Source organism: Salvia miltiorrhiza, chromosome 6 (assembly GCF_028751815.1).
Source record: "Salvia miltiorrhiza cultivar Shanhuang (shh) chromosome 6, IMPLAD_Smil_shh, whole genome shotgun sequence".
In the NCBI taxonomy this organism is placed as follows: domain Eukaryota; kingdom Viridiplantae; phylum Streptophyta; class Magnoliopsida; order Lamiales; family Lamiaceae; genus Salvia; species Salvia miltiorrhiza.
In genome coordinates, this window is record NC_080392.1 from 13,417,484 (window position 1) to 13,438,566 (window position 21,083).

General features: G+C 35.6%; 3 protein-coding genes across 4 annotated transcripts; 1 reads left to right on the forward strand and 2 right to left on the reverse strand.

The window, feature by feature from the left end:
* Positions 1-1,325: 1,325 nt before the first annotated feature.
* LOC130990519 (uncharacterized) lies at positions 1,326-2,667 on the reverse strand. The gene is made up of 2 exons (XM_057914748.1): positions 1,852-2,667; positions 1,326-1,757 (listed from the first exon to the last, which is right to left on the reverse strand). The coding sequence occupies exons 1-2, from the start codon at positions 2,665-2,667 to the stop codon at positions 1,326-1,328; spliced, it is 1,248 nt and encodes a 415-aa protein (XP_057770731.1).
* Positions 2,668-5,683: 3,016 nt separating this feature from the next.
* Positions 5,684-8,222, forward strand: LOC130988769 (glucan endo-1,3-beta-glucosidase 8-like). Its single transcript, XM_057912727.1, has 3 exons — positions 5,684-5,775; positions 5,977-6,732; positions 6,952-8,222. The coding sequence occupies exons 2-3, from the start codon at positions 6,410-6,412 to the stop codon at positions 8,063-8,065; spliced, it is 1,437 nt and encodes a 478-aa protein (XP_057768710.1). The 5' UTR covers positions 5,684-5,775; positions 5,977-6,409; the 3' UTR covers positions 8,066-8,222.
* Positions 8,223-8,729: 507 nt separating this feature from the next.
* Positions 8,730-13,699, reverse strand: LOC130988766 (T-complex protein 1 subunit theta). 2 transcript variants are annotated; one of them, XM_057912723.1, is made up of 13 exons: positions 13,382-13,699; positions 12,302-12,564; positions 12,066-12,212; positions 11,767-11,928; positions 11,593-11,670; positions 11,102-11,235; positions 10,600-10,672; positions 10,440-10,517; positions 10,243-10,365; positions 9,985-10,079; positions 9,416-9,625; positions 9,122-9,179; positions 8,730-9,046 (listed from the first exon to the last, which is right to left on the reverse strand). In XM_057912723.1, exons 1-13 carry the CDS (start codon positions 13,530-13,532, stop codon positions 8,981-8,983), a joined length of 1,638 nt encoding a protein of 545 aa, XP_057768706.1. In that variant the 5' UTR covers positions 13,533-13,699; the 3' UTR covers positions 8,730-8,980. The 2 variants fall into 2 exon arrangements, with proteins under 2 accessions (XP_057768706.1, XP_057768707.1); XM_057912724.1 differs by lacking the exon at positions 9,122-9,179 and having other exon boundaries at positions 8,730-9,084; positions 9,396-9,625; positions 13,382-13,686.
* Between the last annotated feature and the right edge of the window lie 7,384 nt (positions 13,700-21,083).

Here is a 21,083-nt window from a genome sequence, read left to right on the forward strand (position 1 = left end):
TGACGACGAAGAGACGCCGGTTGTTCGCGCCGATGACGAATCCACTGCGGGACAACTCCAATCGCGATCTGAGGTTGAATCGAGCACCGGTGGACTCGCCGTTGACGGAGTAGAGACGCCGGGTAACGTCGACTCGTGGTCTTGGAAGTATGGGTTGTCTCCAGCCTTCATCAGAATCATGCTGATTTACTTTCCGGGCTTAAGCAATATCCCCTAATCAGGTGTTAACTCTCTCATGCACAAATGTGTTTTTTTATTATTTGCTTGCTCGATCTGTGATTTCTGATGGGCTCGTTGCTCGATCTGTGATTTGCTCTGTCTATTGTTGCTCGATCTGTGATTTCTGATGGGCTCGTTGCTCGATCTGTGATTTGTTATGGTGTTGTTGCTCGGTCTATGATTTCTGATGGGCTCGTTGCTCGATCTATGATTTGTTGAAATGTTGTTGCTCGGTCTGTGATTTGCTCTGTCTATTGTTGCCCTATGATGTGTTTTACTGAGGGTTAGATGAAAGCCACCACTAGGGCTTCATTCCCTAGTTGTTGGAGGTTTTCTCTATGTCTGTGTTGCTGGATTTGTGATTTGTTATGGTGTTGTTGCTCGATTTGTGCTTTGCTATACTATGGTTGCTGGTAACTGTATATGTGATGCTATTGTTGGAGGTTTACTGTCCCTCTGTTGCTCGGTCTGTGATTTGCTTGCTCTATGGTTGCCCTATGATGTGTTTTACTGAGGGTTAGATGAAAGCCACCACTAGGGCTTCATACCCTAGTTGTTGGAGGTTTTCTTCCTCTCTGTGATCTGTGTTCTGTGATTTGCTTGCTCTATGGTTGCCCTATGATGTGTTTTACTGAGGGTTAAATGAAAGCCACCACTAGGGCTTCATACCCTAGTTGTTGGAGGTTTTTTTCCTTTCTGTGATCTGTGTTCTGTGATGTGTGATGAAATCTGTGATCTGTGATCTGTGTTCTGTGATCTGTGTTTTGTGATCTGTGATCTGTGTTCTGTGATGTGTGATGAAATCTAAGCAAAGCCACCACTAGGTATTGAAATCCCTAGTAATTGGAGGTTTAATAAAAGGTCTATGATGCTTCCTTTTTAACAAAATAAAGGCTGAGACTAAAGCCCTATGTTTACATCATAAACAACCCTATTGAGTTGTTTCTAGTGTAAACACACACAAAATGAGAACAAGAAAACTATACTAACCCTTAGCCAAATCCAAAATGATGCATAAGCCCCCCCAATGTCATAATTTGTGCCTGCATTCACATCAAACTGCGTCACATGAGTTAGGCTATCTTTGATAAGTCCTTCATTCAATTCTATGCATTCTGGCAGCATTCCATCCTCAAGAGTCTTGATTTGTTTATGTGTGGAATCTTGTAGTCATTGCTTCCTTGAACTCGCATAATCTCAGTTAAACACCCTTGCAATGTCAAGAAGACATTGTTGAGTGTAACTGATGAAAGCTCTTCGAAAGAAATCAACACATTCTGAACTAGGTCTTCTACAGTTTTTGCCATCTTGTCATCCTGCAGTGATTGTATAGCCCTAAAAAAACCTAAATCATTGACATTTAGGTCAGGTGAGTTGGCTGGTTGGCAAACTAGCTCAATGTTGAATCCATCACTGTTGGCAGCAGCTATAAAATCTGGATCGTCTTTGTTGAAATGTGGTTTTGCATTATCCTGTTGAATAAAGATATGCTTCATTTGATCTGATTTTGGCCACTTCTCTTTGATTGCTGGTATAACCTGAAATAATGTGGCAAATAATGTGGCAGCAGCTATATGATGAACCTAAATAAGGTCTGATAGTTGAAATAAAATGATGTTAACTGAGCATTACCTGTTTAATTATGCACTCTTTGATGACCTCTTTGGTTATTGATCGAATTGGCTTCACTTCTAAAACACCCTTTGCTCTGTTTTTCGATTTTCTCTTGGTTGCCTCGAGTGTAGTAAATGGAAAGATTCCAATCTTTCCATCGAATAGCTCCTGCCCATCTGCTGAAAATTGTGGCCTAGTGACAGTACACATAAACATCACCTTTGTGATGAAACGTTTAGACTTGCATGCTCGGTAAGGGTCTGTTTTTTCAGGGAGTAGGTAATACCTATCCGATGTCTTGGTCATATAGAACCATTTCTCGTCTATATGAACAACGTTATGCATGCTTTGATAACTGTACCTCGACATTGCTGCATCATACACTACATTACTTAAACAATACTTCATCCTTGCTATCTTGTTTACATCAGTCAACTGTGGTTTGATTGCACTTGTATGTGGTCTTAATTCCTTTCTTTTTATCCACTGCCCAAGTAAGCTCTTGCTAACCCCTAACTTGACAGCCATTTTACGAATTGTAGACCTCTCAAGAATGGACAATGACTTAACCTTCTCAACATCAAGTTTTTTCCTATCTTTGTGAACTGTACCTTTGTGAGCTGATGTGAATATCATTGTTGTACCTGACTGAATCTTATGTTTTGTTTTGCTCCAGAAACGACGCACCGTTCGGCTCGACACACCAAACATAGCAGCTGCCTCCTTTTGTGCTCCATCGTTCGTTTTCCCGTTGGTGCTATTTGCGAGAAGCCAATGAGCCATAGCATTTTGCTCTTCTATTGTTAGGTGTTTTTTGGAAGACATGAGCTCCATTGTTTTGTTTTGAACCTTTCGAATGATCTGTAAATGATTCTGGAATAGTGTGTTTATGTTTAAATAGGTGACTAATTAATGTATTTGGAGGGAGCCGAAATTTGGAGGCTTTCCCTCCACAAATTTTCAGTTTAGTGAAATGGAAATTAATGCTTTTTTTAATTCTCTGTTACTGCACTCCTTAATTTACACATGGTGGGTCCCAATTAATTTAAAAAATGGCAGCATTAGTAGAAGAGAGAGAAATTCCAAAATTATTGAATATACTAATTGTATTGACTTTGTTAAATGGTGGGTCCCATTTTCCACTCAACTAATAAAAATACATTTTTTCTTAAAACCCGTGTTTTGCCTCCTAGGCCAACAATTAGTGGACGGATGGAGTAATTATTTTACTTAATTGCTTAATTCAACTAAGGGAAGAAAAGTATCTATGTTTCGGATTTAAAGAACTAGGGTGGGTTAGTTTCTTCTAGGAATTTAAAAATTGCAAATTGAATGAACTATATATCTTGGATCTAGCGAGAAGAATAGGAAAAGAAGGCAATATTGAAAAATAAAAAGTGGGTATTGGGCGAGGTGAACGCACCTTGTCTATTAGAATTTAGATGTGTAGGTGTTGAGTTGTCAGATATTGTGGGCCCGTGTTCATCACTAGCTGCACGTAATCGGGGATTTGAATTATGCCATTTCTAGTATTATAGAGATATTTTATAAAGAGCATAAATTTAAAATGCTCATTTTTATTAAATTGTAATGAAAAATGTCTATTTTTATAAAATTATTGTATTTATACTTAAATTAATTGAATTGCCCTTAATATCTCAATTAATGTACTTGCAAAATAAAAATAATCTGTTGTCTAAAAAGTAGGTTGTCGTCCGAACGATAGACTACTTTTCCAGCCGACAATCTACTTTTTCTTGTAGCAAATTAAATTTCACAATCAAAAAATGAGTTTGTCGGCCGGAAAAGTAGGTTGTCATCCTTTTCCGACAACATACTATTTTTTCTTATACATTTGTATTTGTGTCGAAAAAATGTAAGACTTTTTTACACAAAAAATAATGTAAAGCCATCAACATCCAAGGGTAATTTCGACTATTCACTTTAATTTGGGCATAGGATCAAGATTTTTATAAAAGTGGACATTTTTAATTAAAAGTTATAAATATAGGGCATTTTTACCCATTAACACTTTTATAAACTATTCGTACTTGGTTTTGTACTATTCTCAAATAAGTGTTTATATTTTGTGGGTTATTTTTCGTCCGATAATTCTGGGCACTTTGAGATCAGCAACAAATTTACGCGCATGGTGAAGATTGGCAGTAGATTGCATCACAGTCCTAGATATTTTGGGATCAACAATAAAATCTTATTGGTGGTCATGATTGGCAACACTTTGCATTATAGTCTTGGGGATACTAGGATCAACCAAAATTGTGGCGCATGATGAAGAGTGGCAAAATACTGCTTCACTATCTATGACACCTTGGGAACAACAAGGTGCAGTCGCGCATGGAGATTAATCATGCTTACCCGTAGATGAATATGAGGCGGGTGAAGACGAAACCGATACAGATGCTATTGGATATTTGATGAATGATGAGCACATATGATTTACGTCGAGTGAGTTTGTAGCTTGGGTCCATCGTGAAGTTGGGCTAAGCAGATTAATTTCCTTGATAAACTATGGTCGGGGTCGGCTAGATGATGATAATGGTGATGAAGATGTGTTGTTTCATGATCATGTCGAACTAACTAATTGATTAGTTCAAGTGATACTGTTGGATGTTGTAACCTCATTTGTTGACTTTGAACATAACTTATCTAGAGTGATGAAGTCGACAAGAATTCATATTACACTCGTTGAAGTGAGTGTCCCTAAATTTAATAACATATGTATTTATTTTAAGTGCAAGCACTTACAGAAATGTCATTTTTAAGATGTGTGCATCGTCTCGTGAAGGTGGAGGATTTTGAGGAGTTTATAAGTTTATTGGAGCACCCATGATCACGTCAGGTTGGTCATGTAATGTGGATAAAGGTCCATTCAAATTTGTTTGTAGCCTATTTAGCTAAAAAAATGCACGAACAGGCAGAAATCATGAAGCTCAAGTCAACTATGAACGAGCTTCAACATAAATTCGGTACTTAATTACTAACAAATTTACAAAATAAAACATTTAAGCAATCAATTACGAATTGGCAATAAATTACAAATCAATTACTAAACGAAAATAATTAACTAATCAATTACTAATTACTAATAAATTACTAACTAATTAATTAAATCATAAAAAAGAAATAATTGACTAATCAATAAACTAATCATTTACAAATCAATTAAATTATGAAAAGAAAACATTTAAGTAAGCAACTAATTAATTACTTACCAATAGTTTATTAACTAATTAAAATACTAATCAATTACGGATACTAATCAAGTAATAATAAAATTACGAATTGTGCCGATAAAAATGCAATTGTGTAAGAATTTTATCACCCACTAATTATTAGTTCTAGTTGATTTTGCTGAAAAAAATATAAGATTTTTGTTTTATAATTGTAAATGTGATGTAATCATAAAAATTAATTTAAATAAGTTAGGCATGAAAACAATAAATTTATAAGAATGAACATTTTTAATTCTAACTTAGTCAATATAAATATTTTTAACGAGGCAAATTTCCTTCTATCATGTGTATGGAATGGACCTCAAGTGTTGTGGTGGGCCGTGGGCATTTTACTTTTACCATGAGTTTTGCGAATAACATTTTTACGTCCAAAAAAAAAAATCAATTATACTACAATGTAAACATGGTTGGTTTAAGGTTGCATCTTTTAATAGTGTTTGAAATTTGGATGGTGTCTTCATAATATAGCCGTTAGTAGTGGATTTGCATATAGTATTAAAAATTTGTAAGAGGGGCCCTGCCTGCCCTGTTTGTCCAGATATAGTCCTATCATCAATCGAGTTTATCGCCCACTAATAATTGGCTCTTGTTTATTCACTTCCCATTCATTCACACACAAAATAATTAATATCTACGCTGTATTTTGTTTATTTTTTATTTGGATTGATTCAAATTAAAAGCGTAAAATGTACTCCCTCCGTCCCAGCTGAAATGTCCTGCTTTCTTTTTTGGGTTGTTCCACTTGAAATGTCATGTTTCCTTTTTTGGCAATACACTCTCTCTCTATACTTAATATTTAAATAATTTCCACCAACTCACTTTATCTACTTTATACACATTTCTTAATCTCCGTGCCGAAAAGAACCAAAACATTTCAACTGGGACGGAGGGAGTACCTGATGAAGAGCTGTATCTATATAAAGTAAAAGGATGCGTCGCTTTCCCTCTGTAACCCCCATTTCTCTTCCTTATTACATATCAGATTCAGATAGATAGATTGTGTCGGCAGTCGACCTCTGAGTTGTCGACTTCTTCTTCTTCATCCTCTCTCTCCTCGCCTTTCAGGAGAGAGAAAGGAAAAAAAAAGGTGCTGGTTGCTTTATAAGAAAGGGTTGGATACCATTCCCATCCTTGGCTTAAAGTTCAAACAACCATCTCCTATATTCTCTCCACTACTTATAATTTTGTTGGAAGTTTTCACTCACTTTGTCCTGTTCCTCCTCATCTCTGTTAATTAATTTTTTTCCGCTTTGAGTCGATTCGATCGGATATATAGGTAGAAAGGTGCGATCCTTTTTCAATTAGTTAGAGGAATAATAATAATGTGGAGATCAATAGTAACAGTAATGTGTTTGGTATTATTGGAATTGGGGGTTTCGGGGCTTGGGGTGAACTGGGGCACCATGGCAAACCACAAGCTGCCGCCGAAGACGGTGGTGCAGCTGCTCAAAGACAACGGAATCAACAAGGTGAAGCTCTTCGACGCCGATCAGTCCACCATGAGCGCTCTCGCCGGCTCCGGCATTGAAGTGATGCTCGCCATCCCTAACGCCGACCTCTCTGCTATGACCACCTACAGTCGAGCTAAGGAGTGGGTCCGCCGCAACGTCACCCGTTACAACTTCCAGGGCGGTGTCACTATCAAGTACTCCTTCACCATTAATTAATGCTTGATTACCCTAATTCTGTCTTATCATTACTTTGTTTTCCTCAATAATTAATAGCAACTGGAATTTGCATTACTACTCTTGATCCTTAATACTTGCTATTTCTTTCCCAAACCTAAAAATTTCATTTTCATAGGTTGTGTATTGATGATATTAGTTAAGTTTAGGTTTGAATGCTTGAAATTACCTTTGTGCAGATATGTTGCAGTTGGAAACGAGCCATTCCTTACATCCTATAACGGCTCCTTTCTGAAAACCACATTCCCAGCTCTTGAAAACATTCAGAATGCCCTGAATGAAGCCGGGTTTGGCGAGTCCATTAAAGCAACCGTGCCCTTGAATGCTGATGTTTACGGGTCCCCGGAGAGCAACCCGGTCCCGTCTGCTGGGAGGTTTCGCCCGGATATCTTGTCTCAGATGACCGAGATCGTTCAGTTCTTGGGCAAGAATAAGGCGCCCTTCACAATAAACATCTATCCTTTCTTGAGTCTCTATGCCAACGAGCACTTTCCCGTTGACTACGCCTTCTTTGATGGGGTGAGTAGTCCCATTCTTGACAATGGCATCCAATACACCAACGTATTTGATGCCAATTTCGACACATTGGTTTCGTCTCTGAGAGCAGTGGGACTGGGTGATATGGAGATCATCGTAGGGGAGGTGGGCTGGCCAACGGATGGGGACAGGAATGCCAACATAAACTACGCCTTGAGGTTCTACAGAGGACTCCTACCAAGACTTGCAGGCAACAAAGGAACCCCTCTTCGCCCCGGCTACATTGAAGTCTACTTGTTCGGCCTTCTTGATGAGGACGTCAAGAGTGTAGCTCCGGGTAATTTTGAGCGCCACTGGGGAATCTTCAAGTACGACGGACAGCCCAAGTTCCCCATGGACTTATCCGGACAGCTACAAGACAAATATCTGGTGGGAGCTCAAAATGTAAACTATCTCCCTAAGAAATGGTGCATGCTTAAGCCGGACGCCAAGGATCTCAGCAAACTCGGACAAAACATAAACTTCGCCTGTACCTTTGCCGACTGTACCCCCCTTGGATATGGTTCCTCGTGCAACGGCTTAGATGCCAATGGCAATGCATCCTATGCATTCAATATGTACTTCCAGGCCCAGAGTCAGAAGGATACCGCCTGCGGTTTCCAGGGCCTCGCCACCGTCACTGATCAGAACATATCTCAGGGAAACTGCAATTTCATGATTCAGATAGCTACTACATCATCATCATCTTCCACAAGATTCACACACCTCTTTGGGGTCACCTTACTTTTGCTCTCCCTATCCCTCTCCCTCTTGTAGATAGATAGATAGATACCCCATCCTTTATATTTGTTTCAGTTTTGATATTTATTCACATTGTTTGGGCAATTTTCCCTATCATATCAAAACCAGACTCAGATTGAATCTATAGCAACTTCATATTCGTTTGCTTCTCTGTTTGAAAGCAAATCACAAATTGATCAGTGTATGATTTGTAATCTCATCATAGATTCTGAGATTTGTTTTTTATTGACTGGGAGTTGCTATGTGGAGAGAGAGTATATTTTAAATGGAAGAAGACAAATTCATCTTGCTAGTTTAAGGAGAGAGTCCTGCAGTTTTCGCAGAACAAGATATCAATGTTGGTTTCGTTCAGTACCTCAACGGCTACTATGCTTATTTTATCTTAATTTTTTTTTCTTTTTTCGGTTGAAAGAGCAAATAAATTTTAAAGGTCGCATGATAGGGAAAATGAGATCTTTAACCCTAGGCATTAATTTACCATGATCAACACATTTTTCCCTTTACTTTTGTGTCAAAAAAATGGTGTTCATACTTTTCCTCTACTATAGGTTTGGACTTCATCTCTATTTGCAATGAACGAAATTTGACAAGTTGGTGGCTGATCTCTACAACTAGCAAGAGAATAAAGAATAATGCCTACACAGCATTCGAGTTTTTGATCACATCTATATAAAAGTAATTATCAAAAGGTGGTTATAGCATTTTCCCAAGATAGAGACTGTTAAAAAAGTAACAAATGCTCTCACAAAGCAGACTGCATCCATGAATTAGCAGAGCACAAGATAAAATGGTAAGTTTGAGATTCTCCAAAAATTTTCCCCAGCCAAACAAAATGGTAGGACAAACACATAAACATCTTACAGTAACATTTCTAAAACGCATGTCATGAAAGCAGCATACATCTACCAACTATATATCGGCACCGCCAACTTAATCTTCATCCATCCCTGCAGGTGCAGGCGGCCTTGGACCACCAGCTGGTTTCGCCATAATGATCTGAACAAAACAAACTTCAACATTTAACATGTTGATACCTAAAAAAAAGTTTTACATTTACAGGTTGTGTATTACCTGATCCACACGCAAGACGGTACAGGCAGCATCTGCAGCATACTTTAGAGCAAAGAATCTGCACAAAGATATAATTAAATTTCTTCCTCAAGTTTACATAACATGTTTGAAGAGCAGGAATACTGCTTCCACCAAAATTACAATTACAGTTTTCACTGATTTACATAATGCAATGTCTCCTGCTTACTTTTAGTATTTTAACGATTAACACAAACTGTAATTGACTAATTGCTAAACAACTTGTTTTGATATGGGTGTATTAACATTACTTTACTCTTAGAAAAAGCAGCTTACTTGGTAATGTACAGATCCCATATATTCAAGGTAGACACATCCTTGCAGGCACCTTCCTCCAAATCAATGCCCACTTTGGTGTTACCAGATGCATGCTCAGCATACAAAGATGATATAATTTCAATAGCATTGAGCCCAGCATTTTCAGCCAATGTCTTAGGTATCATTTCAAAACTTTCAGCAAATTTTGCTATTGCATACTGATCCAACCTGGATGGAAACGGCTTCATGTTAGGCAAATCATTCTAAAACAAATCCACTACTGCTCTAGTTGTGCAAATTCAAGAAACTTAATACTAAGCAATTGTTTATTCCATTCCATTTGGGGGGAGGGTGGATGATAATTCACCTAAACCAAGCAACCACCTTCATTTCCCTTCCTATTACCCCCTCTCATACCCCATACCAAGCACCATATTATCCATTTTGCTTCTTTAGCTAGAACAAACTCAAGAAATAGCTAATGTTGCAGAGATGCTATAAGTTGGGCAAAAAAGTGCTGCATTTCCCAGGAAGATAAACATGTTGGCAACCATAAACTGGATATAAAGGCATTGCCAGGCAAATACCCTGTTTCTTTCAAAGAAAATTCTTTCAGTCTTTTAGCCAATTCAATCTCAGTAGCAGCTGCTCCAGGTACTGTCCGACTATCCCTGCACATTGCCTGGTGGAGAATAGCATAAAAACTACATTGAGATCTTTTATCAAAATAATATGAAATGGAAACTCGAGAATACAAAAAACTGATAATTTCCCATTTTCTTATGGCACAATAGAAGAAAAGATGACCAATAGGTGAAAACCCACAACTTTTGTATGAAAAGTACCTTGTATGAATTTACACCATCGTCAATCGCTCTTTCAAGATCATCCAATATGCTGTCAGTGCTCCCTCGCAGCACAACAGTGGAAACAGAATTTCCTCCTTGCTCATTTTTTACAATTGTAACCTATTAGACATATGGATAGTGAGTTAACAGAACTAAGGGTTAACAGTAAGAGGGACACAAGCTAGTTCACATACTCTTGCCCCGCCTATCTCCTCCACTGAAACAGAATCAACATATCCAAGATCATCTGGATTTGGCTGGCTTAGCTTTAACTGCCAACATAGAAACATAGATAGAATATCAGAACCCCCAAGAAAAGTGTGCATAATGTTCTCTTCAATCAGCAATACTTACAAGAGCAACTGCACCAGTGGTGCGGCAAAATCGTCGTAATTCAAATTTAGAGCTGATCTTTAACACCATGAGCCTACAAAACCATGTTTTGGAGATTCAGTTACACATGGCAAGAATCCAACAAAAGGAGCTATTATGTACTTATGAAAATAAGCATATCATAATACTAGTTTTTTTGGGTGATATGAATAGCTAAACTCATGCACTATGAAGCACGGGATTGGAACGCCGGCCTGAATGGTGTACTTGTGCATCATAGCTCATGGTAGATGGAGGGAATGACTATTTCATACTTTGAGATAAACGTTCCCATGGGGATGGAGATCCCAATTCTAAGACATACCAATCATGGGAAAAGGAATGAACATAAGAATGACCATTTCATTCTTATTCCATTCCTTGTATCGATCGCATGTTATATATTAAGCATCATTCATGACAATATGTAATGTGGACAAAGCACCAGGAAGAAAGAGTTTACTGAGAAGGATTCAGGCTTTACTTATAGCGCTCGCAAAAATGCAATGCCATTTCCCCAACAGCTGCTCCACTAACAATAACCTTCGCACCTGAATCTGCAACTGCTTTGATAAGCTCCTCAACCTTAGCTTCTTCAGTCTTTGCATAATTCTCAAGCTGCAAGGCAAATAGCCATGTGATAAATATGCATCAAGCATATGAGTAGAACAATCATGCTCTGCATGCAACAAGACTTGGAGTTTGGTTCCATGAAAGCAGAGGCCAATTAGAAGATAAAGCTAGAACTTGTTAGTAAGAACTGATTCAAAACCTTATAGAAGGTGAATGTAATTAAGCCCTAGCCCCTATGAATAAATATAGAAAAGTTAAAAGGAAGCTGATGCTTGGTAACTACTTAGGGTATGTCGCATGATTAACATGTACCAGTACCACAAACAATTTATAAGGCAAAAGGGCACATTTTGAGCAAATTTCTCAGAATATTGATCAGAAAGACAAATTCTTGAGGGATACCTGCTCAGCGCTATGAATAAGAACAGTTCCTTTTGTTTCAGTTGAAGTTGTATCAACACCCCCAACAAAAACTGCAACCTGACAAGTGATGGCAATGGATCATTGTAATGTGTGTGGGCTATGCAACGAAATCCAAAAAGGCCTAAACAAAACAGACTTTCAGAAAATGGATACCTTGGCATTTTCCATTTTCTTTATAGTTCCCGCAGCATCACTTTTCAACACCATGCCCCTGACTACTAAAGAATTATTCAGACCTCCGCCCAATAGCTTTGCAACTCGTACATTATCCACATTGAAATTTGTTGGGTTCTTGGGGCAAACTTGTATACAAGCCTTCAGCAAAAAGGTTGACATGAAGAGAAGTCAAATGTTTAAAATTGCATACAAGCCTTCAAGGAAAGCTCGTTATAGTTGAGAAATATGGAAACTTATAATAACATTGCATGAAACAGTATAAAGAAGAGAGTTACCTCAGCAATGAGGGAGCATAACTTCTCTTCTTGTCCGAATTGTTTACTTGCCACTGAGGCTCTCATTCGTGGAATCACCTCATCTTTTTCTCTCACATTCATATTCTCTGAACCTTTTTCAACCAGTTCCTCAAGTGCCTCAATGGTCTACAAGAACAAGATACAATGTTTAGCATCAACTCAAAAGCCACAAAAGCTGTTCGCAATCAGTGAAAATGAAATTGGCAATGTCAGACCTTATTAATTGCCTTTGTGTATCCAACAATGATCTCGCTTGGGTGCAGTCCCATCCTAATAAGCTCTTCAGCATTTTGGAGAAGCTCCCCAGCAAAAGAAACAGTCAAATTGGCTCCATCCCCAATTTCTTCTTGCTGTGCTTTCCCAGCTAAAACCAAAAGCTTGGCTGCAGGATGCTGAACCTCCAGCTCATTTACAATTGTTGCAGCATCATTTGTGACAAAAAGCTTATCCAAATGATTGATAACCATCTTATTCATACCTTAACCAAAAAAGGGTAAACGTGAGAAGAACTGGATGAAGACTGCAAATATTAGAAAGCCTGATGAGTTTAAGAGCTTTCCTAAAACTCATAAATAAAAATTTAAAATAGATCTCCAATTGGAAGTAATAGGAATGTTCAATAAAGAAATACTACAGTCCCCATTCATCATAGTTCCTCTAGTGAACTCAACAAAGATTGTCTTTGTTGAAGTTTCTCTGAGCTTGTTATTGGCAAAGATGTCAACAAGCAGGAAACAGACACAAGATCAGTATGCAGTCAAACCAAATTCATCAGATTAGTTTGGCAAGCTCTTGTCTGTGTCTACTGAATCCAGTCAGGCCCCTATAACCAGCATAGAAATGTATCTTATTCATGAAATTCTCAAACAAGACCAAATTTTAAGCTAGAGTGAACAAAAGTTGGTATTAGTTAAATTGTAACTTGACTCTTGAACTCATAAAAAGTTTACAAGCTTAAAAAGCACCTAAATTTATTAGAATTCTAGTTGTTTGTTTTTCTGAGAAAGGCTCGCAAAAATCAGTACTAGAACCTACACAATAAATCACACTTGTTTACTTGTACAGCAATAGCCAAAAGGATAAATAACACTTGTTTCACATAGTCGCTTACACAAGAAACACTAAGTAGATATCGATAAAGTAGGGACAGGACCTTGGACTAGCTCGGGCTACTGCAAGCACACAAGTTAATGAGCTAGTTCAAATTCAAATAAGAGGAGCTTCGTTGAATCTGAGGAGATTCGCACTAAAACTCCAGAGTCGATGGCATTGAGTAAACACAAGGAAATGATTACCATTTGGGCCGAGGGAGGTGCGAGTGATGGTGGAGAGCTGCTTGCAAGCGTCGATGTTCTTAATGACGGCTTCGTCGAGGCCGGAGAGATGGCGATGGCCCTCTTTGAGCATGGACTGTATGCCATAGGGCTGCATCGAGAAACCTACCATTTTCGTGTGAAAATGAAAATGAAATGCAGTGCTTCTTTCTCTCGATCTCAGAACAGAAGCAGCAACCAACCCTAGATCAAAACGAATGAACCGCCTTTTCTACTTCTTCTTTTTTTTCTCTTTTTTCTAATAAGGACGCGCAAATGGTGTTCTTCTTCCATTGGTTTAAATAATACTCTAGTTTGTTGCCCATCAAAATTCGATGGGAATTAATTTTGTTATTAATTTTAAATATAAATTTAATAATTATATAATTTACGGATTATGAATTTCGTTTATATACTTGTATTCGTTTTAAACTTAATTAAAAATAATTTTACTATTCATTTTCATTCTAAATTCTAACTACCCAAATATGCTTAACTCTATTAAATATCTAATCAAATATAAGTTGTTACGATAATTAGTTATCTATCTCAATAAAACCTCATAACATTTCAAAAAAAAAATATTAACAATAAATAATAAAAAATTAAAATTTCACGTAAGCATGTAGATAACCTTTTAATTTATTTAGATTCTAAAATTAATAAAGTCTTCCGCAAAAAATAAATGTGAATTCATGAATATCTATACATATATGAATAATAAAAATTATATAATTTATGCACTCGTTCATATACGTTTTAAATTTGAAATTGCAAAGTTGGATATCATGAAGCGTAATATTACTATAATCATATTATTAGGTCTGGAGGGTCTCGAATAGGTGTATGGAGGGGGGGAAAGAAAATATACCTATAGGCTATTTTTGCTTCAAAATAATCAAAACGAAACTTCAAACACAAACTCACACAACCTGTTTTACTGAAAGGAGTTTTGACCAAAACAGGGTTGACGACTGATACTGAATACTCTTCAGTAAGGAGTTATCAGTTAAGTCAAAGACCTTAACTGATACAAACATAGATGTTAGGAATCTTACTGACTATCAGAAGATAGATCAGTTAGACTGATAACACACGCAGCGGAAAACTTTTGTTTCGTAATAGCCTGTGAGTTAAGCACGTTGTCGGTCTTTGGGTTTCTCTTTGCTATTAATCAGTTTTCAGCTTAAGAAGGGAAGAACACAAGTAAGAAAGTAAATACTGAAAGCTGTAAATAACACAGAGATTTTTACGTGGTTCGGAAACACTTTCTACATCCACGGTCAGTTGATCAGACCAACAACTTCACTGGGCAAGTGCTTACGGGTGCACTGCAAACCGATGCTAGTGCTTACGGGTGCACAGCAAACCTGAACGTGTGCTTGCGGGTGCACACAACCGAAACAACTGAAGATCCAATCTTCAGTACCAACACACCTTGTTGGATTTCTCACTCCTAGCACACACTTGGCACTAGGACCTCACAGAGACAGAACACATTTCTGAACTCCTTTTCGACACAAACATTCAATTCGGTAGGTTGAAGAGAGGTTTGAAAACTTGCCAACTAAACTACAAATAACAGGTTCTTTGCAGTTAGTTTAACCTAGGCTTTGGATAAACAAGGTTTGCCTAATGTCTAAGAGAATATATGTAATCACCAGTGACTGATTTTTGGCTTTGGGATTCTCTTCTTCGATTCAAACTTTGGAGAGGTTTGGCTCTGAGCTGAGTAATGATTTTGGCAGCGTTTCAGCTTATGTTGTTGAATCGGTGAAGATTGAAGTGATCCTCAAGCGCTATTTATAGGAGACGTCTTGAATAGATCCGTTGGCGGAGAAGGTCTTCAAGATTTCTTCTGTTAGAGAGTAATTTGAACTTGGGCTGAGGCTTCAATCTTCGAGGTTCCTTATTTGGTGAGAACGGCTACTTTGAAGAGCAGGAGATTCGACATCTCTGAAAAGGTAATCACCAAAAAGGAATGACCTCTGCAGAGAAAGGACGATCCTAAGATCTCTGCATTTAATGCGGTTGTACTCCTGGAGTGCGTGGCTTCCTTTGAACGTTGGAGGTTCAGTCCGAGGAAGAATGTTTAACTGATACTTGACTTTAGTATCAGTCCACTGATTCCACGTGACTCGCATTAAGTAATCAGTCAAAACTGATTCTTCGACTGATGCTTCAGTCGACAACTTCAGTCTTCAGTCTTCAGTCATTCGTTCTTCAGTCTTCAGTCTTCAAAACAGCAACTAAACTAGAAAAAGAACTCTAACACTTGAGTTCAAGCAGTTCTAGTCTATTACAAATGAAACATATTGATTTTGGTATCATCAAAACAAGGATTAGGATATTTCACTAAGTTCCCAACACATATTAATCATTACAACCTCAAAATTACAAATACTGATATATTTTCTATTTTTTGTGTATGGATATAAATAAAATTTCCTTGATCATGAAGTATAATATTACTATAATCATTACAACCTCAAAATTACAAATACTTATGTATTTTCTATTTTTCGTGTATGGATATAAATAAAATTTCGTGTATGGAATATAATTATATAAAATTTCCTTGATATACATACAATAATTTTTAGATATTTAATTATTTTTTAAGGGAAAAAAATGTTAATAATTAAATTTAATGGTTATTTTGTATATATCCATGAGGTCGAAGATAATTTTTCAGAGAATATAAAATTAAGGAGAATCATATACATTTTTTAATTTGAAATTGCATAGTTAGATATCATGACGTACAATAATTAAAAAAAAATGTGGTTGTCAGAATCCATACAAACTTTTGGCTACATATGCATTTCACCCAACTTAATTCTTATTCTTTTTTTCTAAATCTCTAATCAATTTCCACATCTAATTAAATAATCATACAGACATATAAAAAAATTTCAATAGCATGTTCGAATCTTTGAAGGAAAAAATGTTAATAATTGAATTTAATGGTTATTTGATATATGTCCATGAGGTCGAAGAGAAATTTTCAGGGAATATAAAATTAAGGAGAATCGTATACGGTTTTAATCTGAAATTGTAAAGTTGGATATCATGAAGTATAATGTTACTATAATCATTACAACCTCGTAATTACAAATAGTTATGTATTTTCTATTCTTCGTGTATGGATATAAATAAAATTTCCTTGATCATGAAGTATAATATTACTATAATTAATCATTACAACCTCAAAATTACAAATACTTATGTATTTTCTATTTTTCGTGTATGGATATAAATAGAATTTTCTTGATATGTGGAATATTAATATAATGATTTTTAGATGTATAATGATTTTTATATATGGAAACTGATTAAAAATTTAGAAAAAAAATAAGAATGAATGAGAATTGAGAAAAATTAGATTGGTGTGATTATACGATTACACGTGGGATATGATTTATTTTGCTATTCTATTATGTATAGATGAACCATGGTTCGCTCTAATTTATAAATTACTTCATTTTTATTTGAATCTTAAACATCTTGCTTACATATGGAAATTTGCAGCACTTTAATGTTTCGAACAATAAATGACTATTTAAAAACTTAAGGCCCATGTAAATACTTTGAACTCAAATAAAAAGTGTGGATCATTTCTTTACTCTTACCCTAAATCACTCAATTATAAATAAAATAAGAATATAGAAACTATTATGATGTGAAGTAAATAGAAGTGAGGCAGCATAAGCGTACTTGAACGAGGGGAGGCTTGATGAAGGTTTGAGAAATGTCAAAGTAAATTGGCTGCAATAATTTGTGGAGAAGTGGTGTGAGGTGAACATAAGAAAATTGGCTTGTTCCGACTGCCAAGTGATGGCAAAGAAAAACTGAATTGAAGTTGTTTGCTTATTGGCGTGAATGGGCTAGGTAGGGCAGCTATGGGCGGCTGTTAGGTGGCTATTGGACGGCTATTAGGTAGGTAGATGGGCTAGTAGATTGGGCAATTAAAATTCTTCAGGATAAAATTACCGAAACTGTAATAATCGTCAGGGTTCGCTAAATAAATAGCTCGTGTAAATGCTTGAATGCTTAATTAAATAAATATGCTATGCATATAATTTAAACAAATAAATTTACGAATACTCCTTTTTGTAAATCATCTTTGTTGGGATTAAAATAAATTTCATTTTATTTATCCGGCGTGAATCATCTAAATTCTAAGTTCCAAAATTATTTTAAACTTTACTGTAAGAAAACGGGGTATTACACAACCGATCCAAGCAGATATGTTAATTATTTTCGCTAATTAACCTAATCTAGCAAAGTATTTATGTTAATTATTTTCACTAATTAACCTAGTTCATTAAAGTAGTTGAGTGTTTACTCAAAGTTAAGGAACCCCCACTCATCGTGACCGGCCCCTAACTAAGTCGGGTTGTCACATTATCACATGTATTCAAAGATTATACTATTAAATTAATTTAAATAAAAATTACATTTAATTATTAGCATAGTGACCTTTATTATGTGAAGAAAAAACTGCTCTTTTATTCATCCTTTTTTCTATAATTTTTTTTCTCAAAATTATGCTATTTTGGTTAGAAAATTATATGCAATATGCATCTTATAAAGATTGCGACACAGGCTTTAGTTTGATATATGATATATAAAAAAATAATTTTGAAATGAACATGTAATAAACTTTTAAAAAATTTGAACAAATTATATATACACACACACGATTTGTTCTCTGTATTTTTTCTTAATGTTATGAATTTTCAATTTCCTTCTATCCAAAAACACAGTAAGCATGCATGAGCTAAAGACGAAGCATTTACATTTTTAGTAAAAAATTGTTACATATAAAATATTTACATGGCTCGTTTGTTTGATATGAAAGTAATGTTAACTGAGAATATTATTCCTGAAAAAATGATTCCATGAAAAATGAATCATATAGATAATAGATTCCTTGACTTATGTTGGAAAACACCAAAAATAACTGTTAGGATTCTGAATTTGTATCACTAATTAAATATAATTAATCAATATATGTAAGAATTAAATTGCAATTAATATGTACAAAATTTTTATCACTTTTTTTAGTTATAACAATGTACATATTAAGAAGGTTAATTATATGGTTCATAATTTTACAATTTAATTCAAATTTCTTTATATTAGTAATAATGATAATAATTACAACAACTACAACAATAAAGAAAAATAATAATAATAATAATAATAATAATAATAATAATAATAATAATAATAATAATAATAATAATAATAATAATAATAATAATAATAATAATAATAATATACAACATAAAGTATGATTTATAGTTCTAAGAATTAAATCAAGATTTGCTTAAAATTAAATTATTAAAGAATAATAATAATAATAATAATAATAATAATAATAATAATAATAATAATAATAATAATAATAATAATAATAATAATAATAATAATTCAAAACACATACTAAATAAAAATTATAGTTTGCATTTTAATAAAATAATAAAAATATTAAATACGTAAGTAAGTAAGAATCTTGTGAATAAGGAAAAAGAATATATAAGAAAATTATGAAATAAGAATCTTAGAAAGTTGCACTACTTTCTTTGTTTTCAAAATCTTTATAATTATTCTTATTTGTTAAAAATTTAACAAAACACATGAATTTAATATTTTAAAATCAGATTATTTTCTTATGACAAATTCCGTGCATAAAAAAAAATCCCCCAATATGTATTGCGTTGGTGCAACACTAATTACATATTTACATTAAGGGCCAGTTTGTTAGGTTCGTTTACGTTAGACTATTAATTAGTATAGGCTCTTCCCGCTGTTTGATAGTGTGGGCTAATTACCAAGAGGGCCCGATGGAGCCCGTAGGCCTGTTGTAATTTTCAAGAATTCGCTTGGTTATGAAACCACCGTGGAGGGCCAGTTACCATTTCTGGAGTGGTAGACTAATTTCCCAATATCAAAATTGCCCCCACAAATTTGAAATTACATCATATTTTCGAGAAAAACTCCATCAGAGCCTTCATCCTCGCTTCTCTCGAGCTGGTAAGGGTTACAACCTCTGAGCTTCAGAAAATATGAACGGCGCCGTAAACTGAGACCTGTTTCACCGACGAATTTCTCCCTCGCTTTTGGTGAGTCTATTATCTTGTCGTTGATTTGATTTCTAGGGTTGTAATGTTCTTTTGTTCATGTTCTTCGTAGCATTTTCATATACAACTTCTTTCTAGGGTTTCATCTGCAGACGTCGAATGTAAACTCGATTTCGCATATTCTGATGTTTTCATTGCACAAAGTTTTAATTTTGCAAAAAATGCCTCAATTTCTTAATTCGTTGGTGTAAACATTACCTGGTTGGGTTGAAGCCATGAAAATGAGCGGTGGAAAATAAAGCAAGATGCAACAACAGGATTCCGTCGACTGTAGTAGAAGACGGCGTAGAGAAAAAGGGAATTTTGGCAGTGGGATTTTGGCTCTGCGAAAATGGTTCCCTCCAAATAGCTGATTTTATTCCTTTGCATTTTCATATGCGATTTCTTGTGATAGTTCAAAGGGTACGAGTGTCTTTATTGATTTTATTTGAGGGCATAAATGTCATTTCGTTTCTTAGTCTAATGAGTAGTGACGTCTATCAAACAATGGACAACGTTTATCTGCCAAATTAACTAAAGCTATCAAACACACCAATGGACTAATAAACAAGGCTTGTGTACAATGGGCCCTCTAGCTTGTTTAATTTAGTCAAGCATTGTCTTGCCTAACCAATCAAACATGCCCTAATAATTTAATATATTGAGAGCTCGTTTGGTTTTCAGTTTAGGATTAGTCAGGATAAAAATTATTCAGATAATTAGCATGGATTACTAATATTGAATGCGTGTTTGATATCATAGCTAATTAATCCTGAAATGTGCTTGGTATCCATATGAATAGGTTGGATAAACAATAAAAATACCAAAATTATCCTCATCTATTTTTGAAAATCCCTAGCGTATCCTTCCACATAGCCCACTACCCATTATCAAAACAACCACTTCATTTTCGGCCCTTTCACCACCCAGCCAAGAATAGGAAGAGTCTCTTACCAGTTTCAGCCGAGAAGAAGCAGATTCGACAGCCTCCATTGAAGCCGTTTCAAGGTCAACGTCTCTGGCGAAAAAATGAGCCAAGCAACAACAGGTTTTCCATCTTATCCGACGCTTCGTTTCTTTGTTGAGATACAATAAAATCTTGCCATATATGTGGGATTGGGGTTGAGATAAACTTATTTTCTGCATTCATGTATAATGGCCATTGGTTTTGGGACACAAAAATGTTCAAATCTGTCATATGCGTGTAGTTTGAATGAACATCTACTAGAATAGTGAAGCTATGTACAACGAATATCTACTAGATTGGTCGGGCCGCGTATTTATTTTCAGCCTTACGTTTCCGTCAATATGTGATATATGCTTTTAGCCTTTTCATATCAAGATTGAATCATCTGTTTTATGGAGTTTCATATTAGCATTTTATCGACAACAAATGCAGTTCATAAATGTGTTCATAAATGCAAGTTGCGAGTGCTCAATACTTGAACAAAATTGAAATTTTTTTGGTGTTGTAGCCACCGGCGGCAGTACACGTTCTGGCAAGAGTAACAAGACGGACCAAAAGCGCCGTTCTTGGTCCACTGACGAAGAACAGG

What these genes read in the sequence shown, in the direction of transcription:
- LOC130990519 (XM_057914748.1), bottom strand. Translation starts at nt 2,667, where the DNA reads ATGGAGCTCATGTCTTCCAAAAAACACCTAACAATAGAAGAGCAAAAT. An exon ending in AAGAGTGCATAATTAAACAG is followed by an intron (nt 1,758 to 1,851) that starts GTAATGCTCAGT and finishes ACATTATTTCAG; the next exon opens with GTTATACCAGCAATCAAAGA.
- LOC130988769 (XM_057912727.1), top strand. Translation starts at nt 6,410, where the DNA reads ATGTGGAGATCAATAGTAACAGTAATGTGTTTGGTATTATTGGAATTG. An exon ending in CAGGGCGGTGTCACTATCAA is followed by an intron (nt 6,733 to 6,951) that starts GTACTCCTTCAC and finishes ACCTTTGTGCAG; the next exon opens with ATATGTTGCAGTTGGAAACG.
- LOC130988766 (XM_057912723.1), bottom strand. Translation starts at nt 13,532, where the DNA reads ATGGTAGGTTTCTCGATGCAGCCCTATGGCATACAGTCCATGCTCAAA. An exon ending in CCACTGGTGCAGTTGCTCTT is followed by an intron (nt 10,518 to 10,599) that starts GTAAGTATTGCT and finishes CTATGTTGGCAG; the next exon opens with TTAAAGCTAAGCCAGCCAAA. An exon ending in TTTTCTTTGAAAGAAACAGG is followed by an intron (nt 9,626 to 9,984) that starts GTATTTGCCTGG and finishes GTTTCCATCCAG; the next exon opens with GTTGGATCAGTATGCAATAG.